Below are 22,049 nucleotides of genomic sequence, written 5' to 3'. Positions count from 1 at the left end.
AATTCATTGTGCATACATTTATGATTTGTACAGTCTTCTATTCTTTAATAAAAAATAGGCATCAAAGGGAGGAGTGTATAGCCAGTGGTAGAGTGCATGCTTAGCATGCACGAGGTTCTGAGTTCAGGCCCCACTACCTCCAGTAAAAAATAAATAAACCTCATTACCTTCCCCCAAGATAAATAAATAAAATAAATTATACCCCCCAAAAGTTTTTAAAAGTAGATATTACAAAATAAAAAATAATCAGATATTTCTTCTATGAAGTGCCTGCCCATTGGATATCTGCTGCCGCGTAGAAGTAGTCCAGTGCCTGTTTACCTGAGAATTTTTCCATGATTTAAAAATGCTGACATGTTAACCCATGGCAGTCCTTCAGGTTATACATCTCTGTAATTCCAGTGCCTTACTATGGGATTTTGTGATGGAACATTGAGGTTGATAAGGGACAGACTGAGTGCTTTGGTCATAAATAAACTGGGAAGATACCTGTCTCATCTCTGATAGAAGCTCATACACTCTCTCGGTGTGTCTAGAGACAGCCTTCAGCTTGATTGGCCTCTTAACCTAAAACTGTGATACAGTACCTTTGGCTCTTAATTCAGCTGCATGGTGAACAGGTGCTGAAAGAGATTTTCTCTGTTGTTATCTAGAAATGCTTTCATTTGGTTAGGTTACATGTTTTGGCAAGTAAATTGTCTTTAATGTCAGAGAATGGGTAAATAATTATTGCTTATTCTACTGTAGGCAGTTTTAGTGCAATTCAGCAAATCTTTTGAGAATTATGTGGAAATTATTTGGAAGTAAAAACAGGCAGAAGACTTTATGTGGTTTTTATATTTGTGTTTTGTGTGTTTTTGGAGCCTTCAATTCTGTGCGATCCAAGAGAAAAATCTCAGCCTCTATTTATTTTAAATTCCCATAGACTTCAGTTTTCGAATCACTTAACTCTGCCAAGACTTATTTTTATGTAAGGACAAAATAACAAAAATCTGTGTCCACTGGGCCTTCCTGAGGTGTGTTTTGGGTATAGGCAGTAGATGAGAGTGAGCCTGGAATATGAACTCAGACTAAGAATGAGAATCAGAAGAGGATGAATGAGGGAGGAAGAGGATGCTAGGTCTGCCTTCTCCCATACTAAGAGAGAATAAGTCTTGCTTTGGTCTCTATCAGAGGAAATGTAGATTTTATTAAAATCTGTTGTAACCTTGTTTTAGCTTATAAAAATTACTCTTATCTGCAAGATGCAGATTTCTTTATTTGAAAAGTTCATATAGATAAATTGAGAAGTGATGAGCAGCTTTGTTGTAATACCAACAGCAGGAGTGCTTACTATGTGCCAGGCAGTGTACTCCGCATTATTTGTTTTACACTTGGTTCTTAAATGCTCTTATAAAATGTATCTCCATTTTGAGGAACTGAGGCTGAAAGAGGATAAGAAGCTTGTATAAAATCACATAACTAAAGTAGTAGAGCCTTCCCAATCCTTGCCCAGAAATACAGGTTATTGCCACGATCTCTATTATTTTAAAATGCCATTTTATGTTGAAAGTTGTCCTGAAGTTGTATACTTTATAAGACCTGTATTTTTTCACATGTCTATTAGACCAGCTCTTGAAGTCTGCGTATCTGTCGGTTGTTTATGATTATCTACTGACCTTGTTTTTACCTTTTTTATGAGTTTGAAGAAAGTGCATTTCTTTCTCTCATATTAGGACTTAAAATTTCTGCTTTATGTCTCCTCCGGTCTTAGCAATCAGGAGAAATAGCAATGACTTAGGAGGCTGACATTAATGCTAATTGCAAGTTAAAGTTCATCTTTCTTAAAGTTCTGAATTTGTGTTTTCACTGCCACCAGCTAACTATAAAACCTTGGGGGAATCGCTTAACCTTCTTGGTCTCAGACATGTCATCTGTATCATGAGAGTTCAACTGTATAGATACTGTGCTGCTCTGAAATTCTTTCCTTCTGTGTTCTGATATTTAGCCAAGTGTCAAACATAAAGTGATTTGTACATTATCTGGACATAGGTATGCACTCAATAAATTGGAGCTGTTTTTAACTATTAGGGCATTTTCTCATGAAGTTTTCTGCAATTTGATGATCTTGGTAATAAAAGAATGGAAATCAACCAAATTTTTTTCGTTTTCATTTGGGTATCCCTGCTGTTGGCTACTTCTGCACAGTCCTGACCAATAGGGAAAGCTCCAGTGTCTGGTGACTGTTCTTTGTCTTTTCATTTTGGAGACATCCCATGACTGCCATCTAGAAATTGGATTTGCCCTGTTTCTGGATTATGGTATATTAAAAGAAAAAAAATAGGAGCAACTAGTAGTGAGTAGTCTATAGTAAAATGTCTAGATTAATTCTTTATAAATATTAAAAACCGATTTGTATTCTGAACAGGCTCATGGGTGTCTGCCTTATAGTAACAACCTATTCTGAAATAACTTAAAACATTAAAATCAAGGGCCCATGTGGATTGACTGGAGAGGAAGAAACTAGAAATTACGGACTTTAAAGTCTTTTAGAACAATCAAGTTCAGAGAGTTTCTTTGCCATCTTCCTTCTAAAACATGCAGCCTCCATTAGAAAACTACCACAGTAGAAAGCACTGCTTCCCAAGACAGTTCATCCAGTTGTTGAATTCTGGTCCTGTAGAAGCTATTTCATCAAACTTAATTCTGTTTCCTGTATTTGTTTCCTTCTTATGACAGCCCATACCTTTTCCCTTCTAGCATTAAACTTCCTCCCAGTCTCCCAGCGCTGTCCTTCTTTCCCTCTTCTGCTCTTATTCTTGCTGTCAGACTTCCCCTTATTTTTCCTGTTTTTGATTCTCCTTCAGTATCTTCCTTGACATCTTCCTCATTCCTTCTTTACAATGTAAATAGAAACTAAAAGCACAAGTAAATAGCATAATAACTTTTCTTTATTCCTTTCCATGCTTTTACCAAAAATATATTTTAAACAAATAAACCCATGGCAACTTCTGACAGCCATGACCAGTAGGGAGAACACCAGCTGCTGGTGACTCTTTTGTCACTCATTTGGAGTCACTCATTATTACTAAGATAATTTGAAAATTCCTCTTATCCCAAGATAAAAGCTGAAATGCCCTTTTCACAAAGTATTATTGGTAGTAGTGATTTATAAATACATAATTAGGATTGATTTTTCTTGGTGTTTCTTCATTGCTCAGCCCCTTTCTAACCTTCATTGACTAAAACCAGAGGCTTATATCACCACCTCTGATTTTGCAGAATTGATCTGTCCTTGCATTACATTTAGCATTGATTGTTTGGAACATAGATTGTTTTTCTGATCCGTATGCATTCCATAGCTGTTTCAGTCTGTACCCATGCAGCATAACATTAACCTGACTAGTTCATTGAAAGGAATATGCTAAAATGTAGTCAGTGTGCGGTCTGCAAATCACAAACAGTTAAGATCTGCTTGGAAAAAATATCACAATTTGTAAGAAACACCACAGAAGTTAGTGTTGGGTGTTACTTGCTTTGTTTGAAAGTGATTAAGTGTCACTGCTGTCTAAACAATATAACCCTCTTGAGAAATGATGACTTAACTGGAGCTTCTGACTAAACTTGATTTTACAGTACAAGTATGACTTGTTGAGATGTTTCTTTGGAGGTCAGGGATGCTCTTTCTCTAACAACTGTTTTAGCTCTTAAGAATTGAAATCAGGACATTTCAGTTTTTGGTTAAATTTGTTTCCAAAAACTGACAGACAATAGAGAATCAATTGATGGTAATAATATACAATTCCATGTAGCTAAAGATTGCACAGATACCAATTACTGGTATATAACAGAGGTGGCCAAAACAAGATCTAGATGAAAGGTGATGGAGGCTTGGACCAGGGTGAGGGTGGTAGAAGTAGTTAGAAGTGGTCAGATTCAGAGGATATATTTAAATGTAGAGCTATCAGAATTGCTCCTGGGTATGATAGAAAGAGATGTTAAGGGTGACCTCAAAGTTGTTTATCTAAACAACTGGTAAAATGGAGTAGCCATTATCTAACATAAGTAAACTGTTGATGAAGGAACCAGGTTCAGTATACAAACAGATGTTTGTACTTGTCTGACATTTGTAGTCACAAAAGAATGCTTATGGGGGGAAGGTATAGCTGAAGGGTAGAGTGAAAACTGAACATACATGAGGTCGTGGGTTCAGTCCCCAGTACCTCCATTAAAATAAATAAATAAACCAAATTACCTCCCCTACTCCCACCCCCCAAAAAACAAATGCTTATAGAAGAAACATGCATTGGAATTTGTGAAAGAGACTGAAAGTATATATTACATGTGGATCAAAGAGGGGCACTATGCTATATTAAAACTTTTATTAACAGAGAGTGTCATGTACAGTGTTAGTTCTTAGATGTTCTCTGTTAATTTGCCATAAATAGTTTAAATAGAAATGTTTATTCTAAAGTGAAACTTGAAATCTTCAGCGTTTGTAATTGTCAAGCCTCTTAGTTGTTAAGTATTGTTGAAAAGATGCCTCTGGGTATATATGTGCACCAAGGACTCTAATATCATTTCTATTTTTGCTTTTGAGACAATACTTTATCCATAGTAATCCTGAATTTTATTTCTTGAGATAGAGATTTCTGGTTAAAACTCAGTTGGCAGAGATGGAATTCAGTGAGAGATAAAATTCACTACTATATATTTTTCAATCATGTAATAAGTAGGCCATGTACTTCTGTGTGACTCAGTTTCTTTATCTGTAAAATGGATAAATAGCACCTATGTTATAGGTGATTGGCAAAGATTAAATTAGTTCATTCATGAAAATTGCTTAGAACAGTGCCCAGCATATATAGTTGGTGCTCAATAAATGCCAACTGTTATTAAAAGGAAAAGTGGGAAAGTTTGCTTCTAAGATGATTGGATGATGTGTTCAAGATAAATCCTTTGGTCCCAAAACTAAACACAGATTTGTTGTTCTTTTATCCATAGTACAGATTTTGATCATGTTCTTTTGAATATAATGAGATTTTTATTCTTGGTTTTTAAGGAAACTTTGGCAAAATATTTCATACATAATTTAAAATGTTCTTTCCTCTTATATGTAGAAATATTGGCTGAAAAATTTTTAGTTGCAAACTTTTCTTATGTGTTACTGTATCTTACTTTTTATTTATCTAGCACTTCGGTTTTCAAAACAATTTTGACCCAAAATTGTGATTTTTGTCATTGCAGGCAAGAAGACAACAAGACCCTAGTCCTGGTTCCAATTTAGGTGGTGGTGATGATATCAAACTTCGTTAATTAGTGGCACAGATGTGCCCCCCCATCTTTACATATATGTTGTTTCTAGTTGGCAGAAATAATTGATTAAAAGACCAGAAACTGTGATAACTGGAGGTACTACGGTCTATTTCTCAACCTTAGGCAGTAACAAGACATCACAAACTGCCATGGTTTTGCACTATGATATAATACCTGCATTTCTAATTTTGTATGCATGTAGCCAGTAATAATTTGAAATTTTTTTCTATGCAAGCTTACCTTGTTGGCATTATTTTAATGAGTTGAAACTATCCACTTGTAAAGCTCTTTTTTTCCTCCATTTTAATTTAAAAGTTCATGTCATTTTAAAACAAGTCAAGAAATTAAAATTTTTATCAGAGGGTTTTCCCCCAATCAGTTAAGTTTTTTTGTTTTTTTGTTTGTTTTTGTAATTTTAGACATACTGGCTTATACAGCTTCATTTTAGGTAAGCATTCTTGGTTTTTTGTTTTGTTTCCATTTCCTTTTGTGTTTTTATAGCCTATGGCATTTTAAAACTGCTGATGGTTTGCATTATTTACAAACTAAAAAAACCTGGTAGCATAGAGCTGTCTGCCACAGCCTTCTAACACAAAGTTTACAGTTGTTAAAGTTACAGTATCCTTTTAAATGTTGATAATCAGCTCCTTTTCTTTCCTTTTTAAACATAAAATTTTTTAATTGGTATTAACTCTAATCTGCCCCAGATCTGTTTTAGATTCTGTTCTGTAATGAGTTTGTGTGGAGATATTCTCCATAGATGGTAATATTCTACTGAAATACCTAAAAGAAGTCGCAGGCTGGCTTCTGTTTTATTCAGGGATTTTTTTTTTTTTAAGTCAATCATAAAAGGGATACTGGAGCTTCTTCATATATGTAACAACATATTAAACTGGAGACAGTGATGAATCAGCTACAAAGGTAATATTGTATTAAAATCATGTTTAAGATAGCTGCCTTTATGTGTATTTTATAATGCATGCTTTTGTAAAAACAATGCTGAATGATGAAAGATTTCTTAGAAAATGTTCATCTGTGCAGAGGAAACATTTTCTTCCATTACTTACTCTGGAAAAAAACCCACAGGTTATATATATGGTATTTTCCAAAAGGACTATTAATGGAACCTTTTGAGATGAATTAGTATAAGAATATTTTTTAAATAGGCTCACTGTCAAATTGATTGCAACCTTTTTTTTAATACAAGACTGGAAAAAAGTGCTAAGTCATTTGGCACCTCCTTACAAATATTTTTCATGGTCACATTCATTAAATGTTAACTACATTTCTGAATTTTTGCAAAAATGTATTTTATCATAATAGAATGACATTATTTTAAAGAGTTTGAAAACTGACATGGTCAATTGAGAAAATGAACTGAAGTCTGAATAAGGTCATTGCATTTAAAATGTTTATATATACTTGATAGATGAGGGAGGTGTGACTTTCTTGTATATAGGTCTTATAATTCATAAACATATCCTGTGTCTCGGAATAAAAATATTTGTTATATATTTGAAGTCATCATGCATGGTAAGGAGTTGTTTAAAGTGTTATAAACAATAATGCATCATAAAAGACCATGCTGATCTTGTGTAACTAAGTACTATGAATGAATTTGGTTGGTATTTGGTGTTGTGCAGCTCACATGTTTACACATTTAGTGCCCTAATTTCCCAAGGGAATCGCCTTTTAAATGGTCCTTACAGTGATGTTTTAAGGTTACTTTATCACAGGGCTCCTTGATTTTTGATTTCTGCACTTAAATTTTTTTAATAACATGATGGTGATGGTACATTTTTCTCTATTTCGTCTAGCTAAGAGCTTTCAGTCCACCAGTAACTAAGATCAAATGTTATTAAATGTTCATGTTGCCATCCTTCTGTAAATACTGAATTTTCCCCGTCATTTAGCACTGTGTTGCTTCCATCTGTCTTAATGCTGGCATTAAGATCATGAGCCCTTTTTCTCCAATAGTGCAGGCTTTGAAAACTACTTTTATTAAGTTATTGATGCAATTTGATATTTTTCCATAATTATATTTAAACAAAATTACATCATTGCATCATGTTTTCTAAATTCATCTCCATCAAAACTTGCCTTAAGCTACCAGATTGCTTTTGCCACCATTAGCCATATTGTGTGTTTGTTTGTTTAATTTACTTTCACAATAAACTTCTGTGTAGTGAACTTCTGGGTCTTGAATCTTTATTGTCATAATCCAACAGTTTCTGTTCTGGTGTTCGTTATGACATAAAAATTGATTTTGTTGTTTCTTAACTGTTCTTGCATCCTGCTTTTTAGCCTTAAAAAAAACCGCTGCCAGCAACAGTGGCATCTAGTGGTCATTTCTGTTAATTCCAAAGAAAATCTTTAATGTAAATATCACAAAGAATAGTAATTTCCCAATGTTTATTACACTTTTCAAAAAACCTGGCTTGATTTACCTATTCTGTGAGGGTATGACTCTGTAACTATAGAGTAGTGACCTTGGAGGAAATGAAGAATTCCAAAAATTGCACATCCAAATAACTACCATCTTTCAAGCTAGTCATTCTAGGAATATATACCCAATTTGATTGTGCTGGTGTTATATCAGACATTATTAGGACTTTTCTTGGCATATTCCTACATCTTTTACTTTAGAAGCATGCCGTAAGCTTGATCCGTAAGAAAAAGGATTACTTATTTATCACCAGACTTACTTCAAATAACAAATACCTTTAAATGCTGAATTCACACTATTAAGCAAAGTTTCAAAGAATAAGATTCATACTTTGAGGGTTAATTTCAAAAAATTATTTGAGCAGTAGTAGCATCATGGGTTCAGTAAGTATATCACCTCCAGAAACAAGCATTTGGATATGTTAGTTTGGGGCTGCCTGAGAAAAGAGATAATCTTATTTGATTTATGCCTCATTTGGCACTGGGGAGCTTGTTCAAGTGATAAGCCACTGTATGAATCATCCATTGCTACATAACACATTGCCCCAAAACTTAGCACCTTAATACAATAAACATTTCACAGTTCCTGTGGGTCAAAAATCTGGAAGATGCTAAACCCAGTGGTCTAATCTGAGGTCTCTCCCGAAGTTAGAGTCAAATTGTCAATCTGGGCTACAGTCATCTCAAAGCTTAACCATGGCTGAAAGATCCCCTTCAAAGCCCACTCGTTTGGCCATCGAGTGGCATCATTTTCTTGCAGATCAGTGGATGAAAGCCCTTGATTCTTTGCTAGTTGTTACGGGTAGAGACCTTCTTCATTTCTTTGCCACATGGGTGTCTCCAAATGGCAGCTCACAGCTTAGGAGCTGGTTTTCCCCTTGTGGTCCAAGAAAGAGTGCATGCCTAAGATGAAAGTCACATCTTAACCTAATCTTGGGCTGCCATATTCCGTATGTTAAAAGTGAATCATGGGGTCAGGCTCACACTGAAAGGTGGGCAAAGAGTGTGAACAGGTTTTTAAAACCACAGCTATATTGCCATATAAATATATATCTGAGTATTTACAAGACATCAGTGTTTTGATCTCCCAAACATTCTCTAAAGGTAAGATTTCAGTCTTTTGCAGGCATATTTCAAGGCATTAATCCCCCCCAGATAGCATCAATTCCCTTTCTTGCATCACCATGGTATAAACATATATGGTATTTCAAAAATGATACAAGTCTAGAAAATATTTTTAGGATGGAACCATGGGTGGAAATGGCAATTTGGTTCATTTAAATTTAGGATACTCTGAAACAGATATGTCACTGTATGAGTCAACTCTCAGCTTTTGGTTAGAATAATTTAAGCAACTTGGAGTTAAAGTCATTATTGGCCTTATTCAGGTTTCAGAAACATTGGGAAATGTGAGAAGATAAGATAACGGGGGAAATTTTTGATCAGAGAAGATAAATGTATATCCATGATGTTCAGTAAGGTAGGTGCTAGCCATGTGTGGCCATCAAGCACTTGAAATGTGGCTAGTACAACCAAGAAACTGAATTTTTATTTGTTAATTTAAAAACTAAGGCAGGGTTAAATATTTTTCTGTTAAACAAAATGTTGTTTTAGGAGGACTGCATTTCACACTGGCCTTTGCAAATTTAGTGTCCAGATTGAGATGAACTGCTAGTGTAAAATACTCACCAGATAACAAAATAGATAACAAAAGAAAAAATACTTATTTTTTAATTTTGATTACATATTAAAGTAATATTTTATATACTGAGTTATATTGATACTTGATACATTGGGTTAAAATACATTAAAATTTTTTTTCCTTTTTAATGTCACTAATAGAAACTTTTTAATTGTGTATACTAGCTCACATCAATATTAAAATTGTAAGTGGGCACAGATCATACAACCAAAAGGAAAAATAAAAAGGAAAATGTTGAGGCTTACTATTACTGTTTAAAAAAAAAAGATTAAAACAAAGTATGATATGATTTTATCCCCTAGGATCATTTCGGGTAAAAGTGTCTATCCAATGCCCAAAATAGACATGGTTCCTGCCCTCAGGGAACCTACAGTCTAGCTCAAAAACTAACCAAAGCAGTAACATTTAAGTTATATTGAAAGTTCTGGCTGTTACGAGATATGTCTCATTTGGTCTGAGTGGTCAAAAAAAAAGCTTCCTTGAGACATTTGAGCTGAGATCTGGGGGATGGCAGACATTACACCAGCATTGAGAAGTTGACAAAAATATTACACGTAGCATGGCCAGTTTGAGAAACTAAGTGCAGTTGAGTATGACTGGGACATGGAATGAAAGGGGGCTGCAGCCGTGAGATGAATCTGAAAGGGTCAGCACAGGCCAGGGTGAGGTCACAAGCAGTGCTGGATGGGTTTTTCCAGCCATGTTAAAATGTTTGGACCATTCCCAAGGGCAAACAGTAAGCCACTGAAGCATTGTGAGTTTGAGGGAATAGGTGCTTGGTAAAGCTCATTTTTGGTTGATTGGAGAGAACAAGACTAGATGCAGCAAATCAGTCCCATTGATCATATGGTGACCCAGTAGGGAGATTAAGAGTAGCTTAGTGGGCACAGAAACCTTGCAAAAAAGTACAGGAGGCATAACTGACAATTTTCCCAGTTTCTTATCTGGATAGGCTGGTTGTGTTGCCTAAAACCCGCCAAATTTTATTGACTTGAAGACTTAACTCTTACTTGCTAAATACCCATCGGTGATTGACCTAACCTGACAGAGCCATCACTGGAACATTGCCAGCCATGTGACAGAGTCAAAAAGATAGTGTAATGAAATAGACACTGACTTTTAAAACTGTCACCTAAAATTGACACATGAGACTTCTGTTTACATTTCATTGGACCTAGCAAATCACAGGGCCATTTCCAGCTTCAACTGGTCAGGGAACTGCAATCCTACCTTTTGCCCTGGAAACAGACCATTTGTGAGCAGCTCTAATACCATCCTTTGAATTATTAAATATTTAATTTTACTATCCTTCCATCAAGAAAATGTATCTACCATGGGAGACAACCTGAAAGTCCTAGCTGGTCGGGCATTAGGCTAAAATTCTAGGATATGTGGTGATCTGCCCTCTACACAGCCAATATACAGTGATGAAATAGGGACAGGAAAAGTGCAGGGAACACTTCCATTCAGAAGGGAAGAATAAAGTCATTGATCTTTTATGATATGTCATTGGGGATACCATTTGAGGGCCCTCTGCCTTGAAAGGGGAGTGTTCTTTGTAAGGCTGATTGAGAGGGACTCACCAGTCCATCACTTTTCATGACTCACGGCCCCATCCCTGGTCTTTTGTGTGTGTGTGTGTGTGCCTTGACAAGTATAATCAATAGTAATCATGGTACTAAGATTCTGTTTTCCAGGCTGTTCACTGAGGCTTCAACTTGGTAAATCTTCACCTAAATTACAACACATGAGTTTTAACAGAAGGGTTGGCATCCTTCCAGCCTCCAGTGTCAGTTTCTCTAGCCACTTTCCTGTCTGAGTGATACCACCATCTGTCCAGCTACCCAAAGCTAGAAACCTGTGTTTTTATCCTTGACTTCTTTTCTCCTTCATCTTCTATATCCAATCTGTAGGTCCTGCCAATGGATTCCATCAGTTCTGTCACTGTTAGACTTTTTTTTTAATTTACACACAAAGCTTTTACCATAACTCAAGACATTCTTATAAGTGCAGTCCTCCTAACAAATCTGTGAGGTTACAGTCATTTTAGAAATGAGGAAACTAAGGCATGGAGAAGTTAAGTAACTTGCCAAGGCACAAAATTATAAAGTGGCAGAACTAGGATCAAATTCCCAATGCATGTACTTAACCACTCACTATACTGTAACCTGAGGCTGTCCCTGCAAGTATGCCTTGAACTGCCTTGATGACTGACTCCCTGAATAGTCTTAGCAGTCCACCAACAGTCAGTTCAGTGTTTCTGAACACCCCTACCCTGTTTGGAGGAATAGCAGTTGCTGACATTCTCCCAAGTTTTCCTACTCTCCTGAGGCATCTCCTGCTCCTGCTCTGTATACCAGGCTCTGGGCTCTAGCCTCCTCCCAGACCACCGTCCCAAAGCTGTCACTCCTACCCCTGATGAAAACCTGAGTGGATTATAATTAAGTCCAAGGTTTGGGGATAGCACAATGAGCAAATATAACCATTTGTTGTTGACCGACATTGTTCACAGAAATCTGTCTGCCTATTAACCCAACAAAGATATTAGTCAATTTCTTAGGGGCCTCCGCAACCTTGTTCTTCCTGTTTCTTGGGTTTCCCAAACTAAAAATCCTTTTCACTGTTGACAAAAAAAATTAGTCAATCTAAGAAAGAAATAGAAAATTTTATTTGAGACAAACTGAGGATTATAACCCAGGAACCACCTCTCAGAATGCTCTGAGAACTGTTCCACCCATTACAGGTCAAAGCACAATTATGTAAGTTTTGAGACAGAAGGCTGTACATTAAATGATGTATTATTGACAGTTTACACAATCCAGAATCGTACATGGTGGGCAGTGGGTCAGCATAACCCCTTACAGGACAAAGAAGGAAGGTTATCTCAAGGAGTTGTGACCCTTGATAAAATTAAAAAGGATGTTATCTCCTAAGGAGGTCTGGTTAATACTGATGCACAAGACACACTAAGGGGAGGGATGAGGCCTAAATTTTATGTTTAAATTTTTTTCATTTTGCCATAAAATATTAATTTTATTCATCACGTTATCCATAGTGTGTGGCTTTCTTTTCCTCCTTCTTTGCTTACACCCCCACCCAGGCTTTCCTCCCCTCATTGGTTTACCAGAAATAAGTCCCTCCAAGTGTTTTTTAAATAGAAGAATCATTCCTAGTCAGGTTGGATTTGAGTTCAATTTAGACATTTCAAATTGACTAAGATTACTCTTCACCAACATAAGGAGGCTTTTTTCATGTCTCCTTCCTACACTACCTAGGCCAGCTGTCCAACTAACCTTTCCTAACATCTTTAACACTTGCCAACCATGGTAAGAGGTAAATGTCTCCCTTATCCCCAGCCTCTCCCTCCTCCCCATATTAGGTATAATTGACAATTTTTTGTTTATCTTTCAAGAAATGTTCTCGCTTTTTTGGTGTGACCAATGTTTCTTTTATTTCTGTTTTTACAGGGGAAAAAATGGGTCATACTATACAATTTTGCACCTGGTTTTTTTCTCTTAGAGCCCCTTCCGCATCAGCATATAAGGATATACTTTTTTTTTAAACGAATCCTATTATATATATATATATATATATATATATATCCTATCATTATATATCTCTATACATATATCAGGGTTTAGTTAGCCACTTCCCTACTGATCAATGACTTAGTTCTATTGTTTTGGCATAGGGTGCTGCAAATGGACATCCTTCTCCATGTTTGTTTTAATGCCAGTAGTAGTGACTTCAAGTTTTGATAGAGCCTCCCATGTTACACTCCTACAAGCCAGTTTAAAAATTTAGCATGTCACTGTCTTCCCTGCTACAAGTCTTCTTCCAGGGGCAATGTCATGGAAAGAATTTGAGTTCTACTGCCTAGGACCACGAGGCCTTTAGCCTCTTTGGGCCTCATTCTTTTTTCATCTGTAAAGTGAAGTATAACCAGTTTAACATCTCAGGGTGGTGTGAGAGTCCAGACGCTGCATCCATAAAGGGTTGGCTCCAGGAGAAGTCTGGTTGCCTTTCAGTTTTAGAGTGTCCCAGGGCACTGGCCAAAAGCTCAAGCTGAATAGTCTAGAGGATTCCCTACTCCAGACTTGTAACTGAGAAAATGAGACACAGAGAGCACCAGAGGTTTGGTCAAAACCACACAGCGTTGGCAGTAAAGCTGGTTCTGGCTGAGACTGAGCTGCTGCCAGCGGCCCCCGGATTCCAGCCCCCGGGGCTGCGCCCGACTCAAAATAGTCGGCCAGGAGGTCGACTCCTGGAGGTTAGCTTCTCCCCTACCTAGTCCTCTCCCCTAACTTACCCCCGCCCCTATACACGTACTCCTCACTTGCTTTGAGTTCGACCCAAGCCCCAAGGGCTGTAAGGTGGAGGAGTCATTTCTAGACAACTAGAGGCAGCTGCAGCTGGCGTCAGTCTCGGCACCAACCGAGAGTGGCAGAGCGCTCTCAGATCTTGGGCTTTGAGACTCCGCGTCCTCCCTCCCTGCGGGGCCTCAGACGGTGTGCCCTCGGAACTCGCCTTTTGCGCACAGTGAATCTGAGTGGGACGTACGTGTAGATGGCACAAGAGTGTTGTATAGCCCTGTGACATGTATGTGTTGCATGGTTCACACATCCTAGTGTGAAACGTGTGCGGTGTGGTGTTCAGGTGTGGGAGTTCACGGAGTATTGGGCACCTCGTTCCAAGGGCGCTCGCGCTTCCAGACGGTAGTCACGCCTCCCTCTGCCTCAGCCCTGTCACAGCCACGGATTTTGCGCACGCGCAACTCCGCCTTGGCTCCTCCCCCGCGATTGAAATCCCGCCCTCGCCCCACCACCGCCACACTTTACGGCCCGACACGCCACTTTTGCCGCAGACGCTTTAGCTGCCGCCGCTCCCCAAGTCGCCAGGACTGTTGCCGGTGAGGTGAGGCGAGGCGAGGTGAGGTGAGGTGTGGTGTGGTGTGTTGGGCCGGTAGCGCTGGCGACTGGATAGAAGGTTGAGAGCAGAACCGAGCGGGCCGACGAGGGCGGTGGGTCAGCCGCTGCTTTGTCTTCTCAGCTCCGGTCCCGTTTTCGCTGCCACAGGGAGGCCGCCCCGGCCCGGCGAGCCGAACCAATGCTGGATCTGGAGGTGGTGCCCGAGCGCTCTCTTGGGAACGAGCAATGGGAATTCGCGCTAGGTGAGTGTAGGGTCCTCTCTCACGACCCTACTCACTGATCCGTACTTCCCTTCCGGCCCTTACCGCCTCTGGTCTTTGCCCCCTTACTCCCTTGCGCCGGCGGTTCTTCGCCTCTTCCGTCCTTTCGGCTCTTTGGGCTCCAGGCACTAGATACCCGCTCCCACCCCCGGGACCCGGCAGCCGGTCGTACCCTGACGCCCTTGCGTTAGGCCTCACCAGGACCCTTCCCGGGGCAGTGCTACACTAGTAATAATAATAGCAATGGCTGACACGCCCCAAACATCTACTTAAGGCCTGGCCCTGCCCTCTGGTGCATAATTATCTCTAGTACGCTTCCGGGGCCTAAGGGTCGCTACTGCTGTTACTCCAGTTCCCATTTTACAGACTAAATAGCTAAGAAGTGACTGACACCCTTAAACGCCACATTCATCTGTCTCCCTTTGCTTTTCTGGGCTTTGGGTTGTCTTTCTGGAAGGGGAAACCTAGGCTCTGTTCCCATCATCAGATGCTGGGGATCTTGTCAAGGGAGTTGAAGAAAGTTTGTGTGCTAAAGGAACTTCTAACCAGTTTCTAGTTTTTAATGTGGTCAATGTGTGGTGTAATCCTAACCCAGACCTTAGCCAAGAGAGTTAAAGGTTGAATGAAATAGGAGTTTGGGGAAAGTAACATTTAGTTTGTAAAAAATGGAGTTTGGCCATTTTGTGAGTTTTAGCCCATTTTCCCTTATCCCCAGTGTCACTGCCTTTACGTGTACAAGTATTTACATTCGATGACCCTAGTGTGTGTTTACTTTTATGTTCCAGCACTAGGGAAAGGGGATGCGGACAGGCATTTGTGTTTTGTTTGTTTGTGCAGGTCTGAACTTTCCTCACCCTAATTTGGGCTGCTGGACTCAGCTGCTCCATTGGCCTGTAGCTTATTCTTGAATCTGGAAGACACATTTACGGAGATAGGGTGGGTGAGAAACTGCAGAACAGATTAGCTTGTAGGACTCTGCTAATGCTTAATGTCTTCGTGAACTGAACAAGCCTCCTTTGGGTTGTAAGAGCCAGTTTTATTAAGAATTTTCAGCCAACTTCCCTCATAATTTATACCATTCGTACAGAGTTCTTCCCCAAATTTTAGCTGATGTGAAGTACTGCAGCTTCTTGTGAAGCAAGTACTTGATTGGGAGGCTAGTGTTATCTTTGCCTCCAGGCCCATTCATCGTGCTGATACTGTTTGGCTTCCAGTTAGGAAAGAACCTCCCCTAACCACAGCTTCTGCTTATACCAGGACTTCACAGGGCAGAGTGAAAACCACAACCATAGCTTCAAACTGTGCTTGATGTTGCAAGGAGGTTGTGGATCTCTGTGGTGTATGCAGTCTCTTGGTCAAAGTAGTGATTAGGATATCATTTGAGACTTCCCAAAAAATTGTTAAAAGAGTAAGTCTTCTTCTGTCAACTGTTTTGATGCCTTAACCCCCTCTCCTAACTTTGCCAGTTTCTAGGAATCAAGGATTTGGGTAGTTCTTTCAAACTGTCTAAACAGCAACCAAAAATAGTGAAAAGAGCATTTCTGTACGTTGGGCCCAGAACTGAACTTTGAGGGAAAGCTCATAGAGCCTCAGCCTTAATAATTCCTATGTAGGTCATAAAAATCCACATTTTAAAATTGTATCTGCTTGATAGTGGTCATTTGATTTCCCCAAGCTTTATGAATAGTTTTTCCCTCTTTCTCAATCTTCTCCCCAGCTCTCAACACACTTAAACTGCAGTTGGGGCTGAAAGGTAGGGATCCGTCTAGGAATTGGATCTGTGCTTTAGGATTACATTCTTGAACTAGACTAAAGTCACCACAACTCTATAAGGTAACCTCTATTTGCCAGATGAGGAATGGGCTTAGAAAGGTAGAGATGATAAAAAGTAGCCAAACAGGGATTTCCTGCTTCCCGCTGCTCTGCCCTTCTGAGGATGGGCTTAGCTTTGTCTCCAGGTTTCTCTTTGGAATCTGTGCAAATGCAGATGTATCTAGCCCTTGCCATCATCGCCTGGCATCACAGTGGGGAGCTGCATCCAGCTTCTTGGCTGCCTTCCTGGCCTTTGTGTACTGCTGGAATATTAGAGGAATGTCAACAGCACAGGGACAGGAAAACCTAGCCAGAGAAGAATCTCTGAATGTGCCACCAATGGCTTGACCAGTGGTGGAGTAAGAGCAGTGCAGACTTGAAGTGTTTTCAGTGAAACTTGCACAATATATTGGTTGGAGATATATCTCTGAATTTGTTTTTAAATTAGTCTTGAAAACGCCCAAACAGAGTAGATTTAAAGGGTCACTGGAGAATAGCCTTCTCTGAGATAACCTTGTTCCAGAGAGACTGAGGGCTCACTCTGTTGAAGGCTCATTCTGTAGACTCTGCTTACGATCATTGAAAACTGAGTAAGAAATTGACTAAGCTAAAGAGTTTAGTCTAATGGGAGGGAAGGATTTTATAAATAGTTCATTTCATTATAATGAGGTGGAGATTGTTTAGGGTGCTGTGGAAGAGGAGAAGGGACTTGACCTGACTTGGGGGTTCAGGAAAGGCTTCCTATCAATCTATAAGACCCAGTACCATTCCTGGAGCCAGTGAGCACCAGGAGTGCCCTATCAGAAGTCCATCCCCAGATTTCTCATCTACACTTGCATGGACGTAAATCTTCCAGTCAAGTTTAAAAACAAAAATTGGGAAAGTTAGATGGTGTGTGTAAGGAGCTATAAACAATTAGATATTATAATTAGAGCATAATGTACTAGTGAAAGAAGAAAATCAGTTCCCCAGATTGCTAATTCTCTTTGGTAGTTAGCTGCCTGGGATACTATCAGAGAGTCTCTGTGTTCAGTGGAAAAGAGGATATCTGTTAGTAAAGTGTGTTGTGGGCATGCATTTAGGAAGAAAATTTGGGAGAACAGATTTGGAGAGATGGGTAAGGAAGAGTAATCTAGAGGTTTCTGGCTTGAGTAACTAGGTAGATGTTAAAGGTATTGAGATCCAGAATACAGAGAAGAAGCCAGATTGAAGAGAAGATGAAAAATCACTTAATCTGTCAACTTTTTATTTGCCTTTTGATATATACAGAAAACAGATGGAGATGTGAGTCAGAAACTAAGTGGTTGGTTGAATGAGTGAATGAGGGATGGGCAGAAGGAAATATTGCCCATCACAGAGGCCTGGGGAAGTTGAAGGAACATCAGGAGAGAGTGGTATTGGTAGAGACAGAATGAGAGTTCTCAGAGGGGAGGGTTGTCACAAGGACCTATGGTATAGGGTCTATGTATTCCTACCTAATTGCTTTGTTTCACTCATTCAGAGCCCAGCATATAAATAGGACCACTTACTATTGTGCCAGACGTGGTGACTGAATGCTGGGGATACAGCAGTAAGACAGATACTGTCTCAACCATTAAGGAGGTATAGGGAAGGTGCTAACATAAACAAATTGGATGAGAGGCTTCATTAAATAAGGCAGGCAGGGAAGTGAACGGTGAGGCAAGATCTGAAAAATGAGAAGAACCAGCTATAGGAAGAGCATTCCAGCAGACTCAAGAGTTAGTGCAAAAGCCTGGAACAAAGAGAGGCATGGTGAGCTGTGGAAAGAAAGATGGAGGTGGACAAGATCCAGAATATTTAGGGCTTGCAGGTGATGGCATGCTGTTTGGGTTTTATCCCCCTGTAATGGAAAGCCATTGGAGGGTTAGAAGCAGGCAAATGATGACATCTGTAAGATAGAGGATTTGTACAGTTTAGAAGACTGATCATATGCTCCACACCCTTTTTGGGGTTAGGTAGCTCTCTTAGAGCTAGGACAGTGCTCTTGTTTCTTTGTTATACACATGGCTGTTTCCCTTCTGAGGCCTTTTGTAGCCTTCCATTACCAGGAGCTGTGTGACAAGTGGTCATTGGTGGCTGCTTTATCTCCTCCAGGTGGGTTACCACCCTGGATGACTCAGGACCCAGAGATTCCAAGGCCAGAAATTTGATGTGGCTAGGTGGGAAAGAACACTCCCTCAAGAAACTTGTTTGTGCCACATGGGTCAGAGAAGCCATGTGGCCTTCTCTTTCTTGGCACCTGAAGTTATCTGTCTTCCCCACATGGGTATTTACCCATTCCCTCTGGGAGAGACAGCATAGATGCTCCTCCATTTCAGGAATGGCAAAGCTGAGTGATGTGTCAGTTTGTTCATATTCTCAATTAACATTTATTAAGTCTCTACTATTTGGCAGGCCCTGTGCTATAAAAGGCTGGAAAGTACTTTGTTTAAGGTTTGGTTCCCTCCAACTTCACACTGTAGAATGGACTATTGAATAAAGCCAGGATCAGATCGATCACTGTTTAAATGTAGATGGGCCACACATTTTTTAACTTTCTAATTCTTTGTGTGTAAGCTCTTTTCTGCACATTGCCTCTTCTTGAATCAGAGATAAGCTGACCTTAAATGTGAGCCACTGTGCTGTCCTGAGGTCATGTGGTGGTCCCTCTTCCTTTCTCATTACCTGTCCCATAACCCTTAATTCCCACTGAGTAAATATTTGTTCAGCGGCCACTATGTGGTCAGTCCTGTGCTGGAAATCCAGAGTGTCCTTACACTCATGAAGCTATGAGTCTTTGTTTTTGGATTGTGTCTCTCAGTTTCTTCTTGTTTGACATATAATGGACTTTGCGAAAACATTTTTTGCTGTTCACTGTGAGTCCTTGGAATCTTTGAGATATCGTTGGCATTTGGATTTCTTAAACTTGGGGCATATATATTAATTCGTTTATAATGGGCCATGAGTTTAAAAATCAGGTATTAAGATTTAGAGGATGTTTGTGGGTTGATAAGTGAGAATCCAGTGAAATTCTTTGTAAAATAAGTTGATTCTGGTAGACGTCGGGCATTTTTCACTTTTTAATGAGTCCTTATAAGTCATGTGTTCCTGCAGATTCTCATTTGAGATGAGGAGACAGATATCAGAAAGGAAAAGAGGAAGGAATCTGCCCTAGGTTGTATGTAATTATAGCAGAGTGAGAATCAGAACCTTGGTCTCCAGAGTTATTCAGTCAATGCATTTCTCACCCTCTTCTTTGGTTCCTGCTGACTTTGCTTTTACCAAGCCCTTTGCCTACCTAGGATCAGCACGGAAGTCCCCATTTCTAGGAAGCCTTCTATAGTTACTTCCTCTCCTTATACAATCCAACTGTTCCTTTAGTGCTTGCTGCTAACTTTATTCTAGCTGTTACTGCTTATTGAACTTCTTTTTTAAACTTAATATGTCTGTAGACCTTAGTGGCCCCCAGTCCCACCCCAGGTATTAAACAAGAACTAATGCCTAATACAGTGATAGATGTCAGTAAATGGATAGCCCAAGTAACCACACAGGTATCCTTGCTCTATTTCAGGAATGCCTCTGGCTCAAGCAGTAGCCATTCTTCAGAAGCACTGTCGCGTCATCAAAAATGTCCAGGTTCTCTACAGTGAACAGGTGAGTGGTAGCTGATTTGTCTATTGAAATAGCAACACCTCCAGAGGTTGATGGTCTGGGAGATACTGACTAGCAGGAATTTTTGGGTCACTGTTTGAATGCGAGAATCTCCAGTGCTAGTCAGTTACCAAGTACATTTTCTTTGGCTTTTGTAGTCTTGATAACCTAGTACTTACAAGTTTGGAAGAGCAGTGACAACTGAACTTGTTTTTTGATTGTTTGACTTTACCTACTGGCTCTTAAACAGGAATTTTTCAGTGTGAGGTCACCTCCGGGATCGTCTTGTCTTCCAGGGTGCTTGCCTTCCCCTTTCTTGTTTAGAATAGTCTTTTCTCATTTGTTCATTGCTTTGGTTTGTGTTCAAGATTGTTGCTGTGCAGATTACTAACTAGCAGAACATCCCAGACTTGAAAAGAAGAAGGTGTAGCTTACCTTGTTAGTGAGAATGATATGACATATGGAAATTGCGAAACATTGCCTCCAAAGTAATGGGCATATTTTACTCTTTTTTTTTTTTTTTGTCTCATTTACAGTGACCTCTATTAAATGTTGTGCCAAGAATTAACTCCTGTGGTATAATGTTGCATGGACCTACAAAGACCTTTTCAGTTTCCAGGAAGAGTATGTTTTAGGTTAGCACCCAAGCAGAACTTTCTGAACATTAGAATTTTTTGGATTACGTTTTATTAAAGTTAGAGACCTTTTTATAGGCCTTTAGAAATAGAATTCTTCTTAATTTTCTAAAAATGCAGTCTCCCTTCTATTGAACTCTCTAAAAACCTGTGGTCCTTTTAGGACACAGACCATGTTCTGCCCTGTGGAGCAACCTTTGTGGCAGCCTGTGTGTCATAAATCTCAGGGAATAGTTTTGATCCTGCACAGGCTACTGGATGTCCTCCGTATCTTTTCTGAGACCCTTTAAATACTGATTTGATGATTTTAGTTCTGTTTGTTTCAGTTAGCTTCAGATCCTAAAGCAAACAACAGCTTGTTTTTGACATGAAGAAAATTTTTGTGGATTCAAGGTTGGTGAGATTTCTATGAGGCTTCCCAGTTTGGCTTGGTAGTGTCAGAGTTGAGCCTGTTACCTATACCCAGACATTACATTATATAGTACCATACGTCTCTGCCAGCCTAATGAGGTCCATGTGAGAGGTCTTTTTGAAACAGGGAGTGGTTAATCACCAAGCAAGTGCTTGGATATTTTGTGGTGCCTACCACAGAACACAGGATTTGTGGGAGTGGGCAGAGGTTTCTGGAGCCATAGTGGCAAAGTGGTTTCTCACTTATAAAGTGAAAGATGGTGGCTTTTCCTCTTTGTCGCACTCATATCATCCATAACCTAGTCTGACTTTCAGTGTTAGATCATGAGGGAATTACTCATGACAATTAGCAGCCATCAAAACAGGAATAATAAGCTTGCTTCCTGAGTTTATAGCCACCAGAACATTTAGTTAAGTCACATTGGGCACCCAAGATTAGATACATTTGAAAAAGGCTTTAAACTTTCTTAACCAACTTTTCTAATGAGCTTTATTTTTTATATCACTACCTCTGTTGTCTGTCATTCCAATCTTTGGGTATAAATAGTTTTAGCATTAAGCTAATTGCCCCCAATATCTTCTAAGCAGGTGGAAGCATAAGTTTTTGAATCCAGACCTTGGTTCAGATCCATGCTTTCCCCATTTCTTGGTTATGCGACTGTGGCAAGTTAATAACTAGTCTGGCTCTCCAAAATGGGCATGATTTCCTTAGAATAATCTTTTGATGAGGATCAAGAGGAAGTAGTATCTCAGAGCCCTGATACGGTGTTTCTTAAGTGGAGGTCCTGTCCTCTTCTCCCCTCCTTCCCTTACTTCCCATTTGTTTCCTTGCTTCCCATCAAATGCAGAGAATCATTTGGCCCCATTAAACATTTCAGAAATATCTGTTTCCAGCAAATCATACCTTGGA

At 39.5% G+C, this 22,049-nt stretch overlaps 2 protein-coding genes across 3 annotated transcripts in view; both read left to right on the top strand.

Moving 5' to 3' along the window:
• Nucleotides 1-7,485, top strand: part of CBFB (core-binding factor subunit beta) — a 47,342-nt gene extending 39,857 nt beyond the window's left edge. For both annotated transcript variants that reach the window (XM_031458302.2, XM_031458303.2), the window contains exon 6: nt 5,227-7,485. In XM_031458302.2, the coding sequence (XP_031314162.1) occupies nt 5,227-5,295 (69 nt within the window). In that variant the 3' untranslated portion in view covers nt 5,296-7,485. The remainder of the gene's footprint in view (nt 1-5,226) is intronic.
• Nucleotides 7,486-14,250: 6,765 nt separating this feature from the next.
• Nucleotides 14,251-22,049, top strand: part of PHAF1 (phagosome assembly factor 1) — a 25,500-nt gene continuing 17,701 nt past the window's right edge. Inside the window, exons 1-3 of the mRNA XM_064489083.1 lie at nt 14,251-14,371; nt 14,492-14,612; nt 20,014-20,096. Coding sequence (XP_064345153.1) covers nt 14,549-14,612; nt 20,014-20,096 — 147 coding nt within the window. The 5' untranslated portion in view covers nt 14,251-14,371; nt 14,492-14,548. The remainder of the gene's footprint in view (nt 14,372-14,491; nt 14,613-20,013; nt 20,097-22,049) is intronic.

The sequence above is a fragment of the Camelus dromedarius genome, chromosome 9 (assembly GCF_036321535.1).
Source record: "Camelus dromedarius isolate mCamDro1 chromosome 9, mCamDro1.pat, whole genome shotgun sequence".
NCBI lineage: Eukaryota > Metazoa > Chordata > Mammalia > Artiodactyla > Camelidae > Camelus > Camelus dromedarius.
The sequence above is the reverse complement of the archived record's forward strand: the minus strand, read 5'-3'. Positions and strand labels throughout refer to the sequence as shown.